General features: G+C 37.7%; 1 protein-coding gene across 3 annotated transcripts in view; it reads left to right on the top strand.

Annotated features, from left to right (window-relative positions):
• The first annotated feature begins 1,385 nt into the window (after positions 1-1,385).
• Positions 1,386-27,760, top strand: part of pax7a (paired box 7a) — a 60,890-nt gene continuing 34,515 nt past the window's right edge. For 2 of the 3 annotated variants that reach the window (XM_084100058.1, XM_084100060.1), the window contains exons 1-5: positions 1,386-1,735; positions 2,803-3,038; positions 3,220-3,364; positions 3,588-3,716; positions 26,020-26,219. In XM_084100058.1, the coding sequence (XP_083956184.1) occupies positions 1,651-1,735; positions 2,803-3,038; positions 3,220-3,364; positions 3,588-3,716; positions 26,020-26,219 (795 nt within the window). In that variant the 5' untranslated portion in view covers positions 1,386-1,650. The remainder of the gene's footprint in view (positions 1,736-2,802; positions 3,039-3,219; positions 3,365-3,587; positions 3,717-26,019; positions 26,220-27,760) is intronic. The other variant, XM_084100059.1, reaches the window with a different exon arrangement.

Here is a 27,760-nt window from a genome sequence, read left to right as displayed (position 1 = left end):
CTCCCTAATTGTTGTAAAAATTATTTGTGAAATTGCTTTCCACCAGGAGTGTTCGCCACGGCAATTTCCACACAATCTGAGCGCGCGGCGGCCCCACGGAGCCGGACACGCGCACAGCCATTCAACCTAAAGATTCTGGAGGATTTTATCATATGTGCTGTTATGCGACTCCCAGGTCTCGCAGAAAAACAGGTGAAGTGACTCACACTCTTAAAATGAAGTTTCAGCTAGAGTCACGAGGGTTTTTCGATCATAATGAACATTTTCTAGTTGTTCAGAAAAAGCATCTGTACGGAAAAACCTTTGAAATAGGCTATTGGACTTTGTTTTACAGTGTCCTTGTTACACAAGTTACATTTAGTTTCTGTAGTAATTACTATAAACTGTGCATATTACACGCAACTAACCCTAAACCAAACCCTATTCCTAACCCTATAGTATGTCGTTAATTAATATTACTCAGTACTTACATGTATTATTACACTGTAACACAGACACCTTAAATAAAGTGTAACCAACTTTTTCAATCTCTAAAAAAACATATAGTCAACTCAACAACTCTATCCAGGTAAAAGGTATTCTTGTCATACCTTTTATTTTTCTAATCTATATTGAATATGTCAAATGTTTCAGGCCAAGTCTCTTCATCTTCATCAGTTCTTTTGCATCATCATGACCCTCTCTGACCTCAGGTAAGTGTGCTGAAGTTTTCAAAACACTCTTGTTCCTTCTGTTCTTTATTCACACAAAACAATAGCATTAGAATCAGATTCTTCATGATACAACACTGCAAACTGATGGATATCTGCCGTGTTTCTCTTTTCCCCCGTCTAGTCAAAATCACTTTCTCTTATTTAATAATGATGATGAACATAATTCCACGCTATGAATCTATTAATAAAAATAGTAAGTTATGATATATTCACAAAAGCTAAAATGCACGATTACAATCGTTTTCCTGTACAAGAGTTTTTTTTGTATTATATTATATTATATTATATTATATTATATTATATTATATTATATTATATTATATAGTGTGTGTGTGTGTGTGTGTGTGTGTGTGTCTATAGTACAGAGAGAGTCGAACGCATTAAACTGACGTTTCAGTTCAAATGAGAGATGAATGAAAACTCATTGTAACATTTCCTGTGTTGATTTAGAGAGGGAGTGGGAGGGCAGTGTGCTTGTGTGTTTTCTGCAAAGTTCCTCCCGATTGGACGGCAGATCTCGGGCATTACCCTTCCTCTCCATGCTGTAAAAGAGTGCCGAAGAGCCTATGGCAGCGCGCGCTTCCTCCTCCCACTATGTGCGCCAAAGTTGGCCACTTAAACTCCTCTCAGGCAGCAAACAGCAGCTGTAATCAAAACTAGCAGATCCTCTCACTGATATTTACTCACAGTTGCTTCAGAGCACATTGCATGCTTTACTCTGCACTTGTTTTTGGGTATTCACTGTAAGAACAAATCTGACTTTTTCTTCTGCGCCCTGGGCATTGTCCACTGGAGCGTGTGTGTGTGTGTTTGGATTTCTTTTTAAATTATTTGGATCCGTTACAGTTTCCACGGCGCAAACAACACTGGAGCTTTCTGTGTGATTGATTTCTTTCATTTATTAGTAAGAGTTTCAATAGTTTTGGGAGTAGCTGGAATGGCTACTTTACCAGGAACAGTTCCTCGAATGATGCGGCCAGCTCCAGGCCAGAACTACCCCAGAACCGGATTCCCATTAGAAGGTACGAAAACTACTACTACTTATTATTATTATTAATAAACTTTTTTTTTTTTTTTAATCACATATTTGTAATTTTAAAATACGGATTTTTTTAGAATAAAAAAAAATAGATATTAAGGTATGTCAAGCACTCTTTTACGCGATAGTGATACAATTAAAGAAACGAAATAAGAAACAGAAACAAGAGTTTTTTTTTGTTTTTTTTTAATCAGTGATTTAATAATTGACAACAAAGAGATTTTTCTCGCAGCATTATGAGTAAAATGCTCCAGTCTGGACGTATGATTTCCATACGCAGCTCGCGCATTAAATGGGAACGTCTTTCCTAGATCGAGTGAATTCGTGCTTAAGAGCAGTTTGACGAAAGCCTTCTAACCCACGAATCCTGCAATCTGTGGGATTTGCAGAAGTATCTCGCAGCAGTGAAGGGAAATAAAACTGGCTCAAAGCATCACACTAATATTTGTGTTGCATGACTGGGAATAATCGAGGTTTAAAGTGGCACATCTTTAGTGCCTCTTGAATGGCAATTAGTGTCCTCAAGTGTTACATCCTCTCCTAACATCAGATAGGCTGATAGTATAGAAGGATTCTTTCAGGAAAGAAAATGTGTGAGATGATTTTTTTGGATTGATTCTGCAGGCTTTGATTAATCGTTATTCGCATCTTCCAATAAACACAAGGCGATACGCACGATTACGTGATAAATTATATTAGCTGATATGATATGATTAATCAGAATGACAGCATGTAGATGTTTTTTGTGATAAATTCGGTGCAAAGCCTGGATGACTCAGAATTTGTAAGTTTATTTTCAAAACTAAAATAAATTGATCCACAAGTAGCCTACTATTGTGTTTTGACAATATTATGTGTAATTTTACGTTGCACAAAACTAATGCGTAATTGTAAGATGTTCAACAAAATGTAGTTTTAGGTAATCAATATCACAAATTTAATTGCACGGTTAACATGGGTATTGTAAAGTGGAACTTTCTTTATCTTACAGAGTATGCTATTGTTTCCTTCTTTCAATCGCCCTTTTTGGGCCTGAATGTTTTCCCGCAGTCTCAACGCCTCTGGGTCAAGGTCGAGTGAACCAGCTCGGTGGAGTTTTCATCAACGGAAGGCCACTGCCGAATCATATCCGACACAAAATAGTGGAAATGGCCCATCACGGCATCCGACCCTGCGTGATCTCCAGACAACTGCGTGTCTCACACGGCTGCGTGTCCAAAATCCTCTGTCGGTACCAGGAGACCGGCTCCATTCGTCCGGGAGCAATAGGTGGAAGCAAACCCAGGGTGAGTGAACGATTTCACCAAAACAAATGCTTCCCTCAAACATTTCGCAATGGAGAGTTTATTAAAAAAAGTTCTTAAATCTAAATGGAAACGAAGGATTTATAGTAAACAGAATGCGCATTTCTTTCTTCTCCCTGTGTTTTCTCCGCCTCCACAATTTTTTTTTTGTTCTATACTAAAGCAAGTTGCAACCCCCGACGTTGAAAAGAGAATCGAGGAATACAAACGCGAGAATCCAGGGATGTTCAGCTGGGAAATCCGGGATAAGTTGCTGAAGGACGGGGTGTGTGACAGAGGCACGGTTCCTTCAGGTGAGGCCTCTTCCGGTAAGCACCATTTCTTTCTTACTGACATTTAGAGGCACTTTACGCACTTCACTGCATGTTTAAATAATGGAACATTCTGTATATTCGGTTCTGATTAAATTTGGAATTTTTTATTTCGGATTTTAGTGTGCTTTGATACATAAATGAAAGAGAAAAAAAATCACATTATTAGTGTTATGATTGTTACACTGGGCGTTACAGTGATTATTATCTCTCTTTATAGTTAGCTCCATTAGTCGGGTTTTGAGAGCTCGTTTTGGCAAGAAAGATGACGATGACGACTGTGATAAAAAAGATGAAGACGGAGAAAAGAAAACCAAACACAGCATCGATGGGATTCTCGGGGACAAAGGTCAGAGGCCTTTAAATTTCTCATTGTGTGTGAACAGAAGCGAGGAAACGTGGTGCGTAAAAGTTGTGTATTAAAAACTCGAACTCTGCTTTTTGAGGTGTGGATCAGTTGTACTGACAGATCATGATGGACTGGTGCTATAATTGGTGCTGCTGTTGCAATTGATATTTCATTAAGTAGTTATTTGAAAGGGACAGATGCTGCAGTCCTTCATTCTCGCCAGGGGGAATCTGTGCGCCCCCTTGGAAAAAAAAAGGCACAAATAGCTCTCATTATTCATGCTGCTAGCTGTTCAGTACTTACTCAATTATTTATGTGAGCCCTGACGTCAGGTATTTAGCCTGGTAAATTAATTTGTGTGGCACATTCCATTTCCCTTGCGTTTTAACGACCCCCTAAACGACAACTGACAGTTTGACCCATTTGAGAATCGATGTCAGTTTAAGCAACTACATTACGCGGGACATGTGGACCCGGTGGAGCCGTGGAGGGACTTGTTTTGGCAACATTTTACATTTATACGTATTATATTATATTATATTATATTATATTATATTATATTATATTATATCATGACCTTCATATTGTGAATTGGAAATATTTATTTGAAAACATTTTAATTGTATTGCACAACTATTGCAAACTGAAAATATATTATAGACTTCATATTTTGGGACATATGAATATATGAATATATTTTTATTTTTAGGCCATATATTTTATAAATGTAGCTATAATTAAACATACTATTTTAATTCGAAATATAATATTATAATTCTAAAAGGTCATATTTGTACTATTACAATAGTGCACTAATGTATTTAATATTATATTTATAACAGGTCACAATACGCTTTTGCCTTTTTTCCCCCCTAAACGTGGTTATGAACAATCTCGTTTTAAGCCTTTGTAACCTTTAGACTGAGATACAAAAAGAGAAAAAGCACTGGAGCCGGGCAGCAAAAAGAGTAACTGGACCGGTGACCCCCCATTCAAAGATCCCAGAAAAGAGGGGAAAACTTTGTACAAAGGGCATAAGAAAAGAAAGGCAGATAAATTATTCAGTGCTCCCTGCTGCTAGATAGTTTTGTAATATGAAGGAGCGTTTAGAATTGTAAGCTCAACATTTCATGGTGCAAAACGACGGCTTTTGTGCGGGTTTAGTTGCGCGTAACTGCGCAGTTGGTTTAAGACAAAGTAAAGCTTCGTTTGCACATATCTGACGGGTTGATTTTCTTTAATTGCTATAGAATGATCAATTAATTAATTTGTTAAATAAAAATAAAAATATAGGATTATTTCTATTTTCACCATTGCATGATCTAAATTATGCCAAAGTTATACTTCATTCATAAATATTTTCATATGCGTTTATACACAGGGAGAAATTGGTATTCGTTTTTAAACAAATGCATGAAACCAACTCCGATGTTTCTTTTGCTGTCCACTGGTTGTAGTTGTTAATTTGTTGGGAATGCTGTGAGTGCGTCATCTCTGGGTTAATGATTCCATAAATCTGTCATTTCCAGTGTCTCATCTTCGGCACGAACACTGAATTCACTGTTAAATTCTTTGAAGGGATTCTTTAAGTTTACCATCCGGATAACATTTAATAATGTTAAGACTTATTAGAGCTGCGGTGTGTTGAATGGGCGTCTGTGTCGCTGAGGAGTGTAAGAGCTCGCAGGCACCGGTGAGAAACACACTGATCCTCCAGCAGCTCTTCGCGCACAAACCCTAATGTAGAAGAGCTTTTAAGCCCTGATTAAACTGAGCCCCTTTATTTCTTTTCACTTTCATCTCTAAACGGCTCACAGTGACTCGCCCAGGGCGTAAATTCAGGAGATTTTGTGTTTATTTTATATGATCCTGGTATTTATTTATTTACATTGATGGATTCTTGCAAACTTTTTTTTAAATGCAAAATACATTATTTATTTACTTATTTATTTGTTTATAAGGTGTTAAATTGATTACATATTAAAAAAAAAACTCACATTTTTTCTTTTTGTTGACATTTGTGGCATACATAATAGATGCAAACATTTATTTATTTGTTTGTTTGTTTGTTTATTTATTTATTTGTTTATTATTTATTTATTTATGTTTCATGTTTACATTGATAGGTTCTTGTAAACATTTTTTGGGTGTGCAAAATACGTTATTTATTCATTCATTTATAAGGTGTTAAATTGATTACACAGACTAAATAGAAAAAGTCAGACCTCAAATTTTTCATTTTTGCTGACATTTTTGGCATACAAAATGCATGCAAACATTATTACATTGATGGAATCACGTAAACATGTTGGTATATACAATATACATTATTTATTTATTTCATGCGTTTATAGGGTCTTAAATTAATTATGCATTGGACAATCTAGTTAATCAAAAAAGTCAGAACTCACATTTTTTAACTTTATTTGACTTTTTGGTGCATATAAAATACATGAAACTTTTTTATTTACTTATATAGTGGCTTGTGTTTATTAGGCGTTAGTCTGATTACGCAGTAGGCTAGTTAGTTAAACAAATCTTGTAGGATTTTTTTCTTTTCTTTTTTTTTTTTGCCATATGACATAAACTTTAAAAAAACATATTTTGTCTAATAATTTTTTTGGGGTCTAAATTGCCTCCACCCTGAGCAGATCTCCAAGTGCCTAACCTTAATAGCCTTAACCATGACTTCCACATTTGGTTTAGTGGCCATTACAATAATAATAATCTTGTGCACCTGCCATCCTCGTTACGGAAATAAAAAAATATGATGAGCGACAGCAGAGTTAGCACAAACCTGCCAAACTTAATTAGTCTTTAATGGGTTACAGCCCCGCGTCTGACAGCTCACCTGGTGCTCTTTTTGTCTGGAGGAGCATCAGTTAAACGCGAGCGCGCGTCCATTTGTGAGAGTGGCACTGGACACTTCAGCAAATCTGTGGATTACCTGAGGTTTTCAGACTAATCAAACAGACTTCAGTCAGGGGTTTAGGAGTGTTGTTATGGGATAATGGTGATCAAAAACCTGTAGGCGAGATGGCTGATGTCTGATGCCGGGGACTCACTCAGTCTGATGCCTATTGTAGCTACACAGTGTGCACGAACTCAGCGATATTTAGAAGAAAACAGAAAAAAATATTTTTAAAATGCAACATTTTCCTATGATAAAGCACGGCGAGAATATTCTGGAAAAGAGCGGTTTCACATAGTTTCGGTTTATGCGCCCTAGACGCGCACCAGCAGGGCATTTTCTTTCTTGCTTCACATTTATATGAAAATAAAGCAGATACTTTCGAGCCTAAAGCCGCGCTGAAAGAGAAGCATAGGGAGACATTTTAAACAAATCCATCTGGAATAGAATATGTTACAGGGACACAGAGAGAGAGAGGAAGATTAAGTGAAAGTAAGCGGAAGTTATTTAGCTATTAATATTTTTTCTCCTCAGGCGTCGAGAGTGACTCCATCTGCACTTTCTTGCAGCTATTTTGGCTGGGCTGAAATTGTAGGAGACCCAAATGTTGGGCAGAGATAACATAACCATCAGAGTGTGGACCATCACTGCATTAAACACGGATTAACCTCTTCTCTCCCGTCACCCTGTCTCAACACAGCTCGAGAATTTGACTGGCGAGGGATTTTCTTTAGTGTATAGACTCCAGGGTTTCATATATATATATATACATATATATATATATATGATATATCACGAGGGTGTGTGTGTGTGTGTGTGTGCGCGCGCGCGCGCGTGTGATACTCTGGTATTAACCACTTTTTGTTGACAGGCGTATTAATAAGAACAGATATAAGCTCATAATAATATTACACTGCAGCTACTGATTTCGCCATTACAGTGCTGCTCATTAGCTACTTAAAATTCAGATAAAGGCAGTTCTAATTGCTAAAAATGTACCGAACAAGATGCAATTGAAAAAGCCAGATCAACATACTATAAGTTTTTTACCCAGGGCATTAGATGTTTGAATTTTATTATTATTTAGTTATTAATTTGACATAGGCCACTACTACTTCTAATATCACTAATAATAATTACAACAATCATTTATATCCTGTTAAATAATAACATGATTATCGTATATAGCCTATTATTTCTCTTAGGTAACACTTTATTTTAATGTGTCCTTAAAGTTATAATGTGTATAAATTAGCATAATTACATGCTCCTAACCCTAAACCAAACCCTAATCCTACCCTAACCCTATAGTAAGTATGTAGTTAATTATTTTTACTCAGTACTTACATGTATAATTACACTGTAACAGCGACACATTAAAATAATGTGTAACCGTTTCTTAATATATTATCTGGTAACACTTTGTTTTACAGTGTCCTTGTTACACGTTACATGTACTTACTATAGTAATGACAGAAAATTATGCATAATTACATGTAACTAACCCTCAACCAAACCCTAATCCTACCCTAACCCGGAAGTACATGTAGTTACTTAATATTACTCAGTACTTAAATATATAATTACACTGTATGACACCTTAAAATAAAGTCTAACCTATTATCTTTAGTATAATTGTTTCTATTTGTGTGAAATCCTTGTCTTGAGGCTTTGGATTGATTGCAGTATTTGGGAAGGTAACAAACCCCTTTACCAATTCAGAGCTCTGACCTTATCACTCCATGGCAAGACTATAAATTTAACGAGATGCGAGGAAATGAACAATATACAGTCCTTAATAATTCTTGCTAGTGATTCAGCTACTGTTGAATGGAAAAAAATGCAAACATGGCTGGTATTTTAATGAGTCTTTTATTGACTCCGCTGTAATTGGTCTCCATACAGGGATTATAGACCAGTTAACAATGTCGTTTTTAGATTGCCGGTGACCTGTGAACTCCAGACAGGGCGTGAGTTTTGATGTGTTGTAGAGATGTTTAAAAATAACCAAACGTGGGTAAAGATGATGTGAATGAGGGCTCAGGCAGTTCAAGGGAAATTGAGAAGCTTATGATCTTTGATCCGTGGATGTCTTTTGCTTATCAGAAACACTTGAGACTACTGCAGTACAAAGCGACTTCACATTACTGCTTGACAAGTCTGCCTGACTGTTCATTAAATGCGGTTTGCCATCTGGGACAGTGCAAATCTCTGCGCAGATGTTATGGAGAATATCATTCTCTTATATCTGAGAGAAGTCTTGTAATGGTGCGGTTTCCACTCATCCGTTGTTAACGGGGCAATTCTGGAGCGCGCAGAAGACTTTACGCGCGTAAACGCTATTATCTGCTCGTGCTAATAACCAGAGAGGATTTCATTTTTCAACTTTTTAAGTGCTTTGAACCCCAAATGTAATAGGTCTACATGATTCGCACATAATACTGTATATCTGCTTGGATCTTTGTGCGTAATTCCCTCTTCGTTCGAGCAATTCTAATGGATATTGTATTTGGTGCGTTCGTATCTGGTTAATGTTTGTAATGGGGGCTTAAATACACAATTGATTCTGACATGTAAATTGTCATTTCCGTTTTAGCCATTTGATTTGCGAGGGCGGGTCACACTTGACACACACAAGCTGCGATACAGATGAGAGCATGCCTCATTAAAGTGTGTGTGTGTGTGTGTGTGTGTGTGTGAGGAGGGGGCCTGAAGATGAATCCAAAACTTATAGTGCGCAATCGTGTTAATTTTGCTGTCGTTTTGAACAAATTAATCATTAAGATTCGTGCGTTGCTAAAATATTTCACAGAGATATTTTATTTCTTTGCAGTTGTATTGTTGTCAATAGCTCATGGAAATTATATGGATTGTGCTTCAGAACACACAATAGTTTTGTGTTCCAGAATCAGAGCGCAGCATTCTTATGCGCAGTGTAAAAATTCTTATTTATGTGATAAAAATAAGGTCTTTATGCCAAATGGTGTGTCAGAAGACATGCCTGCTGAGGATATAATTGAATGCCCACATCGATGAAAGGCATGTTAGTTTTAGGATTATCATTAAAAAATGTATTATATTTTTGTTTATGCATTCGAGAATATAAAATAGTGCAATCATTGTTCAATAGTCTCGATCGTTAATATGGCAGAAATGTATTTGGGATCTGTTCCGTTGTATTTTACGCATTTGTCTTAGCAATCATTTACGCACTCTTTTCCAGCGCGCGCGTGTGGATTTAACTAATGGAGCGTTTCAGTCCCGTTGGTCGGTGTTTTAGAGATCCGTTCAAGTGGATTTTAGGAACAATGGAGGATCCCGGGATGCGGTAAATGGCAGTGACCGGTGACCTCTCTCACACTCGGGCAGGTCATCGCGCTTCAGTACGCGCAGCGGATAGAGCTCAGGATCACCGCTGAGAAAGTCATTCAGCAACAAGTGATGCGCTGAACTCATAGAGTTCTACATCCGAAAGTCAAATCGCACTGATTGATGAACATAGTTATTTGCAGAACGATTATTGAATAATCGTTCGGTTTAAATGAAGCCGCTGCAATATTAATAAAACGAAAACAAAGGAAACCAAAAAAAAACTAAATCATAGTTTTACCATTATGTAGATTTTTTTCATGTTCATTATCAATATATTGTAGGTATTGTAATGTGTCCCTGTTACAGAGTAATTATTCATTTTAAGTAATAATTATTTATGTAATTATAGAGTTAGGGTAGAAATAGGGCTTGGTTTAGGGTTAGTTGCATGTAATTATGCATAATTTATAGGTATAGTAAATACATGTAACACGTGTAACAAGGGCACATTAAAATAAAGTGTTACCATATTGTGTAATACATTGCTTTATTATTATTATTTGATAACCTGAAGTCGGCACACTGTTAAACTTGACCAGGCTTTCAGAGACCGAAACAAAAGCGTTGAACTTGTTAAATCAAATTTAACGCTTACTTCACAAACAGACACGAACGATTATGTATTTGAGTATTTTCTTTTCTCTCCTGTATTATTATTTTTAGGCTATTATTATTCATATATACATATATATGAATGTATTTATTGTTATAGGCCACTATACTTTATTAATATTTTTATTATGAATGATTATTATTACTATTAATAAATATATTTATTTATTTTACTAGTGAAGCACGAAAGGCGGAGTAGACAGCAGTTTTCCGCCTTATTTTTTTATGGTTGTGCGCCCTGTTCATTTAGCAAGTTTGTGAGTTTTTTGGAGTCGTTCCGGACCCCACAGGCGAAAAGGCGAGACGCAACTTGGACTCTGGCGATCCGTTTTAATTGGGGATGAAATTCATTAGAGAAGACACCCATTTAAGACCTTTAAGTTTTCCACACATTTTAAAGGTATGAGAATGGATTAATGGCTTATAGCCAATGCTGAAATTTATTGCCTCTTTGAAATTTGTCCTGCCTGTCTAACGGGTGTCACAGGAAGCACTTAGAAAAATGAACAAATAAAACAGATTCCTCAAGCTTAGAATGAAATGAAACAAGTAATGGTTTATGCATCCTTTTTAATATTTTTTTATAGCCTAATGAAATTTGAAATGATCTCTGTTCAAATATGGCAGGTTGATTTGAAATGATCTCTCTTTTGCAAAAGTCTGTGCATTGTGAACATATTTACTCTCTGTTTGCATTCTCACACTTTGTGTGCATTTGAATGTGTGTTTTTCTCTTTTGGAATAAGATATGAAGTGATGCTCGGATCATCCTCTCACTTTTGAATGGAGGAAAAAAAATCAATTGTCTCCTTCCCCTTTATGGAAAGCATTTTGTTCTTTTAATTGAATGCTGCCTTCTTCTTTTTGTGTGTGTTGGGCCTAAGACTCCTCTGAAGTCTAACAGCCTTCTCTCTCCATTGTCAGAGAAACTGCTTCTAAAAAGGAAAGAAAGAAAGAAAAGAGCAGAAGAAAAAAAGATCTCTGTTATTTTCTGTCTTGAGATTCAGTGCACAGACTATTCAGGCCAGTTGATGAACTCCTTCAAAAAGTTTATTAAGGGTATGAAAACAATGTGGACTAAAGCTTTTGGGTTCGCAGGCAGACAGTTTATAAACTAGCGGCCATTGTGCCTCGAAGGCAGATGCATGAATACTTTTGAATGGGGGCTTCAAACTGACACGATGGGGCTGGACAGCAGCCTGTTTGGTGAAGAGGGCTTGTGGAAGAGACGAGCTCAGTGTGTTGTCTGCATTAATGTACATCTGTAGGGACTGGGGGTGAATCCCCACTCCAACACACTGAGATGGAAGCCACCAAGAGCTGTTTTTCCTTCCAGGCCTTGTCCAGGGAATGTTTTGCTGTGCTGCTATACCTTTTATTTCAGTGTGAGTGAAGTCATCTGTCTTAAATGCCATAGATGTTTTCTGATGGTTACATTTGTTGTACTGATCAATTTTGGTTCATGTTCCTTTTTTACTCAAAAAAAAAAAAAAAAAAAAAAAAAATGTAAGTAAGCAGAACTTGCAGATTTTTATTTTGTACTTGTAACTTGAAATATTTGAGTAAGCTAATTCATACATTTAACTTAAAATGATCATGTAATCTCAACTTAAATATTTTTAGTACTTAAGAAGCTAATTCAATAAATGCTACCTTGCTAATTTGTAAAATAATGCTTTGATATCATTAGCATAGCAGAGCACTTTCTAAATGAGTACAGCAATATTAAACATTTAACTTTATCCACTCGTCACTGTTGATGGTAACCCTACAAAGAACCAACATAACAGAAACTCTTCTAAACTAGCATAACAAAACATTAAACACTACTAAATCTCCCATTTAACATTAATCTTGCACCAAAAACATTATATAACACTTAATTTTTGCATTTACTCTCCCTTTGAGTGTCATGGTAAAGCATGCTGGGAAATAGAAAACCCAGCCCAGTTTCAGTTAAATTTAAGTTCATAAAACTCAAAACAAGGAAACAATTCAGATGACTAAAAATGTGTCAGTTTTGTGAACTCAAAAGATAAAAAAAAGTTCTAAATACTCATAAAAATAATTTGTTTAATTTGAGTTGGCTCTACTCAAACCAATTAATTATTTTGAGCGTTACAGTCTTATGATGCATAAATGTTTATGTCATGATGACAAAGAAAGCTATTCATGAGGTGGGCTCCAAAAGTCTGAGACTACTAGTGAAAATGCACACTATTTTTACGAGTTTTTCTGTGGCAGCATTCAGAGCATTAGAAAACCTGATGATCTTGTTCTCCAGTATCATTTGAGATTTTCCTAAGAGCATCTTATGCTTTATTAGAAGCAAGAAAATCTATATGCAGAGTCACATGTTACTCATTTGCTCACTTGATTAAAGCGCACAATGTTAAAGGTTCTTTATTTTACTTCATTTCTTTCTCTATCCGCCTGTAGAGTAAAGTGTGTGGTTGGCACTGGTGATCTTCCTGAAGAGATCCCAGTGTAGAGATGATCTGCATCAGACTGCAGTGAAGCACAAACAGCCCTCGCTCTGGCAGGTGTCAACATTAGCAACACAATCACCGCAGCGAGGCGGCTAACTTTAACTGTGTGAAAAGAGGAGCGTGAAGAGGTTACGGAGGGGAGGAGGGAGATTATGCTTTGAGACAGCTATTAGTGGGGATGAGGCTTTTCTAAACAAACAGCGGAGAGAAAGAAACCCAAGAAAAGATCAATAATGTGTTAGTTTTCTAGGCTAAGCCATGATGGATCTCAAGTACCCATTTTTTCTTTTTTATTATTATTATTTTTTTCATTCTCATTAGAGATGTAGTTCTTGATATTATTGTTATTGACAATCCAATTTGGGCGCAAATCATATTTGATATATTCAGCTGATTATTTGAACGCACATTTATAACACTTGGATACATTTTTTTTTTTTTTTTTTTTCAGAGTTTGCTCTTTCATAGCTCAGAAACATTCTCAGTTAACTTTATACACAAAGAAGTCAATTTTTGACATCCAGTAAGAGAGCTATAAAATAAATGCGAATAGAAGCTCATGTAATTTATTCCTGAGAAAAAATGTGATGAGGAATGAGTTCATACTGAAATTCCCTAGTGAAAAAACGATACCAAAATGTATTTAAAATACATTTATTTCAGGCAAAGTACACTACAAATCCATTAACATATTTGCTGACATATCGCTTGAGACTTACTGATATAAATATTATAATTAAACGTTATTTGGAGTACTTCTTTATTGCACAATGCACATTTCTTAATATTAAGCCTAAAATGTGTTTTAATATCATTAGTATAAGGATAGTATGATCTCTGTATAATATCAGTCTTTAAATGCATGAATTTAAAGTGTACCTAAAGTGTACTTGCAATAGTTTCACTTTAGCACAATCAAAAGTATATCTTTAGTTGAACTTCAGCACTATTTCAGGATAACTGAGTGCATTAAGTACAAAATTACTTTAATGCCAATTTAGCAGACTTAAAGTATACCAATCTAGTATACCAACAGTAGAATTGCAGGGTATTTAAGTACATAAATATGTAAATGTATTTGTAGTATACTTGGGGTAAAATAAATGTATTTCAAATACATTTTAGTATGTTTATTTTTCACTAGGGTTTCTATTAGCTTTCCATGTAATCTAATTACTGTCTAGGAAAAACAACCGACATATTAAAGAGATCTCATATTTTTCCTATTCCTATTGTGTATTCACCTTATTGCAATGGCAATTTTTGTAGAGCACAGGACTTTTTGAAAACTTTAAGATTGGACAAATTCTGTAATCATAGGGGCGATCGGTCTCGGTCGGTGTCAAGAAAGTGTTGTTTCATTTTACAAAGGTTTTACTCAAAGGCGGGAGGAGATATTGGTTAAGCAATGAGTTGACATCAGGGTTGCATTCTCATGTAAGTGCTTGTGTTGACAAGAAAAAGTATGTTTCCAAAAGTCATTTATCTATCTTCCTATCTGTCTATCTGTGCTAGTCTGGTGGATCTTGACCGTGCCATTGGAAAGGACAAGAGTGCTCAGCGCTCTATAGTAGTTCCCATGGGGCTTTGACTCGATGTTTTTCCTAGAGTGAAGGCAATTTTGCTTTAATTGGTTGTTTTAGACTCCTTTCTTGTCACACACTCAGGATAGCTCTCCGAAAACAAATAGAAAGGAAAAGTGTCTCTTGTTTTCTCCAGGGTTTTATGTGAAGCACATTGTGAGGATTGTGATTGAATTGTCTGGCTCAGAAAAATGCTTCTTGTTGGATGTAATGATACTGAACGCAGAGCTTTATATTCATCACAGATAATACGGATGATACAATGCATGATGGGCATTGTTTTCACAAAAAGAGACATTTTCTCATTGTTTTGTAATTATGCATCTGAAAGCATAATGTGTAATTTTCAAAACTTGGTCATTTATTGGCATACTGTAGTCTGGTGTGATTTGAAAGCATGACTTCATGCACATTATAGACCTTATAATTGAAAGTAAGTTTCAGTGCACTAAAGATCTTGAAATTTGCTGTATTATTAAAACAATGAAGCATCTACTCATACCAAACAGTGTAAATAAGTCTGTAAAAAATTATAAATGTATCAGTGTCCTGTATTCTTAGAAAACTAGACCAAGAACATCTAAGATCTTTTCACCCATCCTCCATCTGTCAACATCAGATCGTTCTTACCCTTATAAACAAAGCAGCAGATTTAAATAGTTGGCTTTGTTATGATTGGATCTGGTGTCTCTTAAGATCTGTGTGGTCTATTATATTTGTGGTATATTTATATTCAACCACTGCTTATGAAAACATTCGTCACGTTGTGATTTCTTGACTGATATATCAGAGGGGATTTGCTTGAAATGCATGCCATGTTCAGTGACAAACATAACATTGGTTATTCTGTGTTAAAGAGTTTCTGTTTTCTTCACTACTCATGTTAGACGAAAACACAGGATCATAATAGAGCTAAATGCCTAAAAAATGTCCAACCCCCCCCCGTGTTTCTCCCCGTCTGCCATAGATGTCAAAGTTTTTGACAGTTGGCACGGACACCGGCGGATTATTGTCATCCCCCGTTACAGCAAGGCGTGTTAGAAAGTACAGCAAGCATTCTCTCTAATTTTATTACAATGGAGAAAATGCCCCACATAATGTGCAACACTAATTAAGTTTCGAGCCGTGTGCCCAGTCGCAGAGCTGATGAATTAGAGCCATTCACACCATGCTCGACTGCTTTAAAATCACCATTAGCTCATGCTACTTACGGCCATAACATCGCCCATTTTATGCTTTTGACCTGCTTCGCAAATGGATTCTTCATTATTTTCATGTAACGTGTGGCCGCTCGTTTTTTAAGGCTGTGCAGAAAGACAATAAACACGTTCCTAGAGTGTTGCAAATCAGAAATGTGTTTCTTCTTTCCACCAAGTTAAAAAATACGCCAGCGTGGACCGGTGAGCTTAGACACAGCGAGCGGTGAAGAGCGAGCAATCCCTGTGACTTCAAAGGAAAAAAGCCAAGCCTTCCATTTTTAACTAATGGGTTTATTTAAGGCATCCCCTGTCGTACCCTTCCTAGGGGAATGTACACTCTCATTTCGAAATGCCCTTACGGTCCAAAGACACAATATAGAGTGCTGATCTCTGACTTTACCATCAGCTTCTGTGACTGTTCGCGGATGTAAACACGGAAATATTAAAGACCTCCTTATGTCCTGAAGAATGTATTGGGAATTTCATGTAGGCTAGTATGCATTGAATCAAAAGCAGAAAAAGGAAAAAGCTAGGGACTGATGTTTGGAAGCAGATTTAATATATCTGCAAACCCAAAAATTTTTAATTTTTAGCTTTCCTGTAGCTCAAACAGTAGAGCGTTGGTGCTTGCAATGCCAAGGTCATGGGTTCGATTCCCAGGGAAAGCAAGAACTGATAAGAATGTAAAAAAATGTCTACCTTGAAAATGCAGTGTAAGTCGCTTTGGATAAAAGCGTCTGCCAAATGCATAAATGTAAATGTTAATCATTAAATTACATTTCTTTACTATCTCAATAGTATTAGACAGGAGTGAGAAAAATGTGAGACCTTTGCTGTAGTCTGCTGCTTCTCAGATGTTTTGTATGAGAAAAAGTCTGAAATCAGATGTGAAAGATCTCGATATGAACATTTCTCATTCAATTCTTCTGCTTTGCACAAGACACCACAGGTAAAAACACGTCTATTTTTTTTCATGCATTGCTCAAATTTAAAATTTTGGGCTTCAACAACATGTCTTATTTCAGTCTACTGGAAAGAAAACATCTGAAATAAACACTTAAAGGGATAGTTCACCCAAAAATGAAGACTGGGGTCCATCAACTGTCTGGTTACCCATATTCTTCTTTTTTTTTTTTTTTCAGCAGACGAAAGAAATTCATACAGGTTTGAGGGTGAGTAAATGATGACAGAATTCTCATTTTGGGGTGAACTATCCCTTTTGTGTTTATTTGATTACACATACATTATCTATTTGCGCTAGTAGATTTCAATTTACAATTCATATCTTTAAAAGCTGTCAGAAATCTTCACTTTGCATGCACCAAACCTTAGTTTTATTACAATCTATATATTCTGAAGGTTTATACAGAGGAGTTTGTTCACATAACATTCCCCTGATTTAAATAACATTTTATTTCTGGAAAATATGGTTAAAATTGATTATTTTTTTTCCTTTGGGAGATTTTTAAGAGAAATTTTAGCATACATAGATGAAACATAACATTTCCAGTACATCTCTTGAGCTTTTGAAAGAGCAACCTATGGGTCATCCATGCAAGTTTCGTACCTTCCAGGAATAGCATCTTTTGATAAGGATTAACAATTGGTATGGAAATTTGATTTTTTTACCCATAATATCTTTTGGGAGAACAATTTTTTGGCGATATTCTCCTCCAGAGTGAACTCACACTGAGTTTTGACTGTACTATATAACCACTTTATGATGAAAGAATTATATGCCTTGACTCAGAAGCCGTCCTTCAGGCACATATCTCAATCCTTGAGTACATTCTGTCTCCTACCTAAACTCCATCCTTTTACATTCTGGATAAAATAAACAGGCGCTTTTCAGAGCTCAGAGTTAGTATTTGATTTCCTGCATTGCTTTTTCCCTTCACAGCCCTCTGAAGGGGCTTCTGCACTATTGGCACGCCATGGACCCCTTGGGTTCCCTTTTTTGCTTTGTGGTCCTTCTTAATTTCATTACTTTAGCTGTGACCTTAATTAGCAGGGACCTAACCCCAGGAAACAAAATCCCATTCTGGCAAAAAAGGAAGAATGTAGAGAAAACTAAGCCTCGCTCCCTCGAAACAGAGGTAGGTAGGGTGACCCTCAAGAAAACGGCTTGGGGAAGCATCCTCCATTTCTCATTTCTCTCGCTCCCTGTGGTGACAGGAATTCAAAAGGACTCTGTTCGAAATTGTCCTGCTCGGACTGTGCGCGTGCACTGTCAAAATTGAATTTTCGAGAAATTCAATGCAGCTTCAGATTTCTTCAGGTTCTCTCAACTATTGTCTTAAAAAAATTGTTCTAAGTAACACTACTTTGTTTTGTCCATTTGAATTTGTCCGTTCACTAAATACAAAATGCCTCATTCAGCCAATAAATCCATCAAGGCAACTACAGATTTCCCGTTCACCAAATTTTAATTTAATAGTTTAATAACAGTTTTGAAAAGTCAGCAAACTGCAAAACAATAATCTTATATTATTCATAATTTATATATGTTTATTCATGCTGCAATGCATGCTTGGAACTGTCAAACTCTTAACATTTGAGCAATTTTGTTCAGTTTCAACTTTTGTTTGCTCAGACAACTGTGTTTGACTAGTTGGGACAACATTTAGGTGAAGGGCCCATAAACTGGAAAATATGTAGTTGCTTTCCTTAGATTGTGTATATATAATGAAAAATGGCTTCTTCTGTGAATTTTTCTCCCCACAGGTGAACTGAATCAAAATGTAATTAGGACGTCAACCGCTAAAATGATATGGAAACTAAGACGAGGTTTGCAAGAATAGCTGTTTTAAAGGGGCACTGAAAATATTTTTAGGACAGAGATTTTAGTTTTAGGAAAGTTTCTAAAACAAAGAAAAGTTGTTTTAAAGAAGACATTTTGCACTACACTGAAAAAATAACGGTGTAGGATGAACTTTGAAACTTCAGAAATTGCTAGTAAATTTCACAAATAATTACAAAGGAACTGCAGTTGAATTAAATGTGAAATTTGAAGCTAGAAAGAGCTAGTATTTTAAATACTCTACTAATCGTTGCTTTATTTACAATTTTTTTATAAAAAAATAAAAAAAACACTAATCAAATTTGTAAAACAGATGATGTGACTCCTCACTGAAATTTTTATCCTGATAATATGATTTTGCAGTGAAAAATACTAAATGCAAAAGAGTATAGGTTTCTTTATCGGTCTTTTGGACCCCACTGTATATTTGTATCGATGTTTTTATGTATAAAATCCTGCCGTTCAAGTCCTTCACGCTCATATTTCGGCACGCCTGTCCCCTGGCACTGGGGCATAGGGAGTCAATATGTCAGCATTTATCGATACCCCACTGAGCTACGCGGGGTTGTCAGGGCCCTATTCAGGCTCTAATGGCCCCCTGAGGTGCAGCGTCTATGCAGGCTGAAAGCGCGAAGGGGCCCGGGGCCCAGCCTGTTGTTGGACGTTAGGCGTGTGTTCCTATGGCCGCCCTGCGCCTTCACCCACATGACAAGAGCTATAAAAGACCAACGCCTTAGCTGCTTCTTCTGCGCCTCTCTTAAACCTCTTTTTTCAACCTCTCTGAAAGAAAAAAAGCTCTAATTGTTTGTTGTGGGAGCCAAAGATTATAGACCCTCCCCTCCTTTTGCTCCTTTTCCCTTTCGTCTATTTTCTTTGGGCTCGTCTTTCTCTCCGCCGCTCTCGTCATTTCTAAAGGATGTGATTTTTATCCCGAATGTTGTGAAAAGGGAAGCAAAAGAGGAACGTTCCTGTGAGACTGCTTTTGACAATGGCAATGAGACACAAGAGACTGTTCAACTAAAGCTCGCATTGGAATCGTTGACTTTCATAGGCTACCTTGTATAAATATTCACTTTTAACTCCGATAGCAGAAGTTTGAAGCAACTTTCGACTGCCTGATAAAGTATAAATTCTCTTTAGCATTAGGAACAGGGCATGCAACTGAAAATTGGATTGTTAACAAGAGTTATGTTTGGGCCGGAGGCTTATATTTATTTGACCTAATAATGCAATAGAGCAACTCAACACGTTTTTGAGTGGTCAGATACTTTCATTTGTATTTATAAAGCAAGTGCATTATCTAAGCCTGTCAGTTTAACTTGCAAAATACTTTGTTTTTATGTTTTATTCTAACTTATAATGCATGTAAACGCCTTAATGACATTGGCATTGTTTCTTTCCAGTATTGTCTGTAGGAAAGCAAACTCTCATATATGTCTTTAGTATCTGTATTGTTGAAAAGATGAGATCGATTGGAAAGCAAATGCAGACATCTCCTGCTTCTCCAACAGTTCTCCTGAAGAAAAAGCTCTTGTAGTTGCCGTTTCAGAAGAAATCTCAACAATGCTGTTCAAAAGCCTGCAATCAAGGCCAGAGATCTCAATATGAGCATTTCTCATACATTTTTTCCAAGGCCAAATGACCTGAGCTGCTATCCACTTTTACTCTATGTATCTCAACAATTCTCTCATTTGCATGGATTTTTTAAAGACGAGCATTTTGGGAGAAACTTGAAGTGAAGTGATTGCTAACTGAACTAAGAATGAGCAACCTTCCTTTAGGGATTCTCTTTTCATTGCGAGCATGCAATATGTCATCATAGTGTATATATATATATATATATATATATATATATATATATATATATATATTTGTTAATCCTAAGTCTTTTCATGGCCTTTTTAAAAAAAAATGTTGCTGTTTGAACATTTCGTCAGATTGCCTTAACCCTGTGGGGGCAGGACCGGAAAAGTACGTTCAAGCTCCGTCTTCAACAATGCAAATTTTTCTGTCAGTTATTTGATCTCGCTGCTTCTCCACCTCCCTCTCCCACCGTAGGCACACCAGTATCAAAGGTTCAATCCCTAAACAGACCTGAGGAAACACGCAGAGTTTTATATTCAGGCCGTGAGCCAGAGAGATTGCAAAGAGAGGCAGATGGATGTCAGAGATATCAAATCAGATCGCACGGCGAAAACTCGGCTCATTACGGGCTGTTCGGCATTATGATTCCCCTCTCCTCCTCCTGGAGTGACAAAAAGTATAATTGCTCCAGTGACTCTCACAAAGGCATGTACAAAATAAACATGTAAACAAAAATTAAGCAGGGACGCTGTTATTTTTGTCCTGTGGGAATGTGGGGGGTTTAGGAAGATGCCGAAGGAAGAAAAGGGGGAAGATGTGTTGTCAGTTACACTCAACTGGTGTCATTTGCAGCTCCGAGGCTGGTCCTATTGAATGCCTGTAAAATAGAAAGCGTAAGACTTGATTGTAATTATGCTGGAACTAATATGCTTTTCAAAATGAGCCATTATGAGCTAATGCCGCACTGCAAAAAGCCCTGTCTGTTTTTGTCACTCTGTCTTGGGTAGTTTGCAAGGTACAGCTGATATTGAGGACATTGGTTACGGTATTAAAAAAAAAGGCTGCATAGAATTTTGCCGTAATGTTGAGCTAATACTGATTCAAAGGCAATCTTAGCAGATGAGGTTGGAGACGCCTCTACCTCCTTCTCACTGTGTCATGGAGGCTTTTTATTATCCGCCATCCCTGACTAATTCCTGGGATTCTGATGATGTCAAAAGCTGCACTTTGAATTCTGGCTCAATCGTGCTTTTCAATTGTCTTTTTTTTTTCCTATAAAGATCTTTGACATCCTTTTAGGATCTTAGGTTTGGTAATGATATATCGCACTCTATTTTCAGATGAGCTGCGCAAATCACTTTTGATGCTGTTGGGTGATATAATTAAAACGACATAGATAGATCATGAGGACAAAGAGACTGTTTTTAGCTGGGATTTAGTTATCCATGAATGTGTTTCGCTTACAAAAAGGTACTGTGGCATATAAGATGGTACAGTGGTGTATCAGACCATGCTACTAAATGAGTAAAGTAACATGGTACATTTTTTTTTAATAGGCCAAATACTTTTGTTTGTATTTTGATTTAGCCATTCGGTCAGGCCTCTTTGTGGAGTTGATCAGATTTGTTGTATTAAAAGGATAGTTCACCCAGAAATTAAAATTCTGTCATCATTTACTCACCCTCATGTTGTTCCAAACCAGAATGAGTGTCTCTATTCTGTTGATTGAACACAAAAGAAGATATTTTGAAGAATGCTGGTAACCAGACAGTTGATGGTAGCCATTAACTTCCATAGTATATTTTTCCCTACTATGGAAGTCAATGGCTAATGTCATTTTTATGGTGAACTATCCCTTTAACTCACTGATTACTTTTTTAAAAGCCCTTAGAGAAGAGAAGGAATGTCTTGTGGCTATTTAAGGTTCTTTATTGATGGCATTGATGGCCATGATGGACCTTTAACATTCATGGAAGCTTTCCATTGGACAAAAGGTTCTTTATAGTGGAAAATGATTCTTTAGATGATCAAAATGGTTATTTTAAGCACTGTTCATTGAAAGATTCTTTGAGAACCCAAAATGGTTCTTCTATGTGACATTGCTCCAAAAACCTTTTTTAAAAGTGTATGCAAGCTACTTAAAATGGGAAATATAAGCACAAAAAATCAATACACAAGATGATTTCATACAGTAGTCTTTTATTCAACAGTTAAATATATAGGACTTTTGTGATACGGTCACATTACTGTTAAAGGGATAGTTCACACAAAATGTGAAAAACTCTCTGCACACAAAAGACTTCAACGTTGTTTAAAACCAAATGTTCTTTAAAATATATTTTGCGTTCCTCAGAGGAAAGAAATGCACACTGGTTTGGAACATGTGGGTGAGCAAATGATGACAGTATTTTAAGTTTTGGGTGAACTATCCCTTTAAGCCTACGTAAACGTTTGAGCTAAATGTGTATGTTGGCTTAACTGTTGCAGATAATGGGCCCTAAATGGATAAGATTTGGCTTTAGTAATTCATGCATCCAAGAAGCAGAGAGGCTTCTCGTAACGGTTTATCTTCTTCTAGCCCTCTGCTCCAAAAGGGTTTGGTTTTTAAATGAAATACAATCTAAAATTCGTCAGAGCAATCTGTACGCACCTGATTTTGTTGCAAATTAAATACTCGGCACAAAGTCAACATTTCGTTAAAGATCACGTTGGGCCCTGGAGGAAAAACATTCAGGCTGTAGCACAGAATGAATGGAACATAATTAGGCTTTAATTGGCTGATAAATGAGCAGAGGACTTTATCAATATCCCCAGAACCCTCAAATAGAATTACAGCTCGGTTATTGTGTGGAGGATTAGTCAGGATGTACCTTATTGTTTTAAAACAGGGAAGAGTTCTTGTGAATTGACCTCACATCTTCTTGGGCTTAAAGTGCAAATTAACTGCTGCTTTTTTTGGTCCCCTGATTACGGTGGTTATTGTGCATTTTAAACAAGGAATGAAAGCCATATATATTATGAAGTAATGGTGATAATTTCGTTTATAATAGAGTTCAATCTTTCATGTACATTCAGCCATCTCATTTTGCACTTGAACAGTCATCCTCCACGCTTACATTAGCGGCTAGCAGAGACCATATGCTTGTAGTACATTACATGACTGCCATAACCTATCTGAACCCATTTGGGGCTTCTGTTCACTTGATAAAAGCTAGCATCCCAATCAGTGGATCACTTCGGGACAGAGATGAGGCCTGTATCGTGCCCCTCTCACTGCTCTATCTCTGCCAGCATCTGTTTCATTACCATAATCCTTTGCTGTCGTCAGGAGGCCTGTTGACCTTCAGTCTTGGGCTCGCAAGACGGCTGAGCTAGAGCTTGTGAGATGGCAACAACAACCTGAGTTTTGCTTCTGAGTTTTGCCCCTTGATTACATGTGTTTTGAAAAAACATTTCAGTACAAAAGACGTTCGGTGGGATTTGATACGGTTACAGTATGTTTGTAAGTTAAAGCAAAAAGTCTTTGATGTGTACAACGTGTGGACAGAAAGAAAACAAAGAGGAGTGAGGACAGGGTACGCTGACAGAATCTTGCCTCATGAATCATGTGGCGAAACTGTGCAATGAAACAAAAATCACAGCGGCACGTCTCTCCCTCCCCCTCAGGATGCCGAGGTGACTTTGGAAAGTGATCCGTAGACCACTGCGCCAGTCTCAAGTGTTGTCATGGTGTGTTAGCAACAAATCGCTCTGGCGCATCCTCATGAAAACCAACAAAGGGATATCCAGGATATGTACATATTCAACTTTGTATATTCAAGTTTTTTTTTTTTTCGTGTGCTGGAGTGCCAGGCAGTGTTGTAAAAAAATCAATCTTTATTAAATGGGGGAAGATGGAGGAATTGATTTAATGAATGCGGACTCATGTCCTGCGGTCGCATGTAATCCATTGAGAATCATTGAGCCAGAGCTTGGGGAGACAAAAAGACATTCTGTGAAGACTGCTCGAGTGGTCTGTAATGATAGTCTCCATATAATCCGCTAATTCCTTGTTTAATTAAACTCCAGAGCCGGTCTGGAGAATGCAGCAGTTTGGTTCGTCTTGAAGCGGTTGCATTGCGGAAGGTTTTTTTCTTCTGTTGTTGATGTCGTTGCACCATATACACCAAGAAGAATGCATTAGTAAATACACAAAACCCTAGATTGTTTTGTCTTATATATTTATTATTTCCATGTGCATCCACTTGTACCAGAAAGAATGCATTTCTTGATACACAAGTATGCTTGTACTTGCAGAGTTTTGTTGATAATTATAAATTTTGCTTCTTCTATTGTGCAAGTATTTAGTTCACCTAAACTGACATGCACCAAGAAGAATGCATGCATGGATACGCAAGCATGCACCAAATCACTTGTACGCCTGCAGTTTGGTTCTTTTTATTCTTATGGTTGCATTGCGTTAGGTGGTTGTTTTTCCTCTATTGTCAGTTTCAAGTGCACCCAATACTTGCACATGCACCGAGAAGAATGCATTCGCCGATACGCACGGACACACTCGCACGCCCATGCACATACTAATATACACACACTTTCGCACTCCCACAGGCCTTTTTGTAACCTCTTTTCCTGGCAGCCTATCAGCCATAGAAGAGGCCTGGCAGATGGGGGTTTGGGAGAGATGATCAGGCTCTGGTCTGGCAGAAGGAAACAGAGATGCAGGAAAACTCGTGTGAAGTGGTCCAGGGTGCAGGAACCTGCTGATCAGCAGTGGGCAGAGAGCGCGCACGATGGCTCAAAGGAGATTTGTCTCCGTCGTGGCAGCTGTGGCGTTGCGGGGGAAGGAGCTCGAAGCCCTTCTTTTCTGTCTTTCCCCCATGGATGATGCAAGACCAAAGGGCCTGGAGCAAGACTCAAGCTACGCTGCTTGTTAGCACTCATGCGTTTTAAGAAAGCAAATGTAGAAGTGTGATTTTTGTGACAGGACCTTTCACAAGCTTTCTGCTGCCGTGAATAGATATACAGGGGTGGCTCACAAATAAAGTATGATGCAATTTTAGAATCAATTATCATGGTAATGTATTTCAGTAATATATCTTAACACACTCCATATCTCTCCTTACAAACGCTCCTCTTGGCTCAGTCGTAGTAGTGTTCGTCTTTGTGCCGGGGAAATTCTCCTCTGGCTAAAATGCAAACTGCCAACTGCGATCTGCACTTGTCTTTGACTGCATGTCTGAAAAAAAAAGTAATGTAAAATATGTTGTAATATATTTTGAACACTAGCTTGAAACACAAAGGGAGGGATTCAATGGCCCAGAAGTCTCATACATTCTTATTTCAAACACTTGCTCTTAGGAGTTAGCCCCAGGCCGCTGAAGAGAGAATAAGGCGGACGTGCTAGAGCAAGGTGTCTGGTGTAGATTACCCTAACCCTCACAGTTACGTCCCCCAGGCCTCTCCAGGGCTCAGTGGCAGGATTATGTGTCTGAAGACTTCTCCCATATGAATAAGACCCAATAAAACGGTATCTAGCTCTCCATTGACATGTCGAGATAACGGAAGCATTAATATCGTCGTGATAGCCGGTCGTTTTCCGTCGACAAATGTGCCGGTATACTGCCGCTTAAAGATGACAGCTGAGGTTTTTAATTGCTGTATGCATCAATTTTTTTTAAATAACGTGTTTGTTTTTTTTAAAGCTCATGCTGATATTCGAAGCCACTCAAAGACTTATTTCCAAACTGTGCACACAGGTAATCGTACGGACGAGGGTTCAGATATAGAGTCGGAGCCAGACCTGCCCCTGAAGCGGAAACAAAGGCGCAGCCGTACCACCTTCACGGCGGAGCAGCTGGAGGAGCTCGAGAAGGCCTTCGAGAGGACACACTACCCCGACATCTACACCAGAGAGGAGCTCGCACAGAGGACCAAACTGACCGAGGCTCGTGTACAGGTGAGATACGCCCACTTGCACAGATAGTTGTATTTCCCCTGGACAGTTTTGCAATTGACCTTGAATGTATTACGTTTGAGTACTATCACATTTGCTTTACCGCCTGTTGGAGTCGTTTCTTCTCTTGTCATCCACATGCCTCTGTCTATTGGCGGTGTTTGTTATATTTATTTATTCTGCAGAGACTAATTGTTTGACCTCCGGGAGTACATCACTCTTGGTCAGATGTCAGTTGGAGCCCTATTACTTTCACTCTGAGTCTTTGGGACGCTTCCTGACAGTTTGTGAACCCTATAGTTTTATGTAACATCGCAAAGCAAATACAGTAGAATTATAGCAGCAGCTGCACTCCGAACTAGTGGGAGACAAAAAGAGGGATGGGGGGAAAAAGAGAAGGGAAGAAAGAGGAACAGACAAAATGCATTCCTGATGGATTTCTCATCTCTTCCCTTGGCCGGCGATCGCTTCCCAGCACTTGAAAGCTGGCCGCTACTTGTAAATCCCTCTACATATCAGAAAGGATCCCTCTGGTTTACTCTGGGGACTCTGTTCCCTGACAACAACATTAATCAATCAAGCGCTTGTAAAAGACTCGGCAAGGTGGGGGTCGGGGGTCTAGGTTTCTCCAAACTCACCCCGACTCATGTCGTCCTCCGTAGATCTCGACAATCTATCCTTAGGTTCCTCACCAGAACGTACACATAGGCAGGGTAACTGATTCAACATATGTCTTTGTCTGTCTCTTAGCATTCAAGAAAGAAGACATATGTGTCTAAATGGTTGCTTCCACACTCTTGGGAGAATGTTGAGAGATTTATGCTATGCCTGTTTTCTTGCAATATTTCACACATGATGTGTTTAGGGGACCGATTTGCATTGATTGTAGGTTTATGTCTGCTAAGCTCTGGTGTATGTAAAAGCATTCATTATTACTTAAACATTGCAAAACATTGCATTGCAAAAGATAGTGGCGTCTTGGGGATTTCTAAAGGGTGAAATGGGAAAGTCCCGAGTTAAAATACTAGACTTCTTGGTCTTATGTTCATTATCATCACTGCTAACATGGATGGTAGATCCATATTAGCAGTGATGATAATGAGCGTATGACCAAGAGTGTGAAAAAACACCTCTAATTGGTCAATGAAAAGCCACATGGTTGTCAAAGACAGGCGTCTTCTGTTCCAGCATGTTATGGCAAAGAATGAGCCATATTTGTAGGTCAATTGTGCATTTCTTGGCCCGCAAGAATCCCCGGGGGTGCTTGGTGTATTTATGGTAACTGATGTAAATGACAAGATATAGAACCAGAAGAAAACCTTGAACAAGGCAGAATAACGAAAAGGACATATCTCCCCCTCCCACATAATAGGGTTAAAGGGATATCATGTGAAAAGCTGAGGTATTCGAGTCATGGATATAATTTGTTAATGCAATTTTTCTCATAATCTAATTCTGGAACACTTTGAAAATCTCCAAAGGTCAACTCAAACTGAATCTTCCAAAAAGGTCACCCTAAGAAAGTGACTCTGGTTAAGCACAGT

The sequence above is a fragment of the Abramis brama genome (assembly GCF_963993115.1).
Source record: "Abramis brama genome assembly, chromosome: 23".
NCBI classification, from domain to species: Eukaryota; Metazoa; Chordata; class Actinopteri; order Cypriniformes; family Leuciscidae; genus Abramis; species Abramis brama.
Note: the sequence above shows the minus strand (reverse complement) of the source record. Positions and strands in the feature narration are given on the sequence as shown.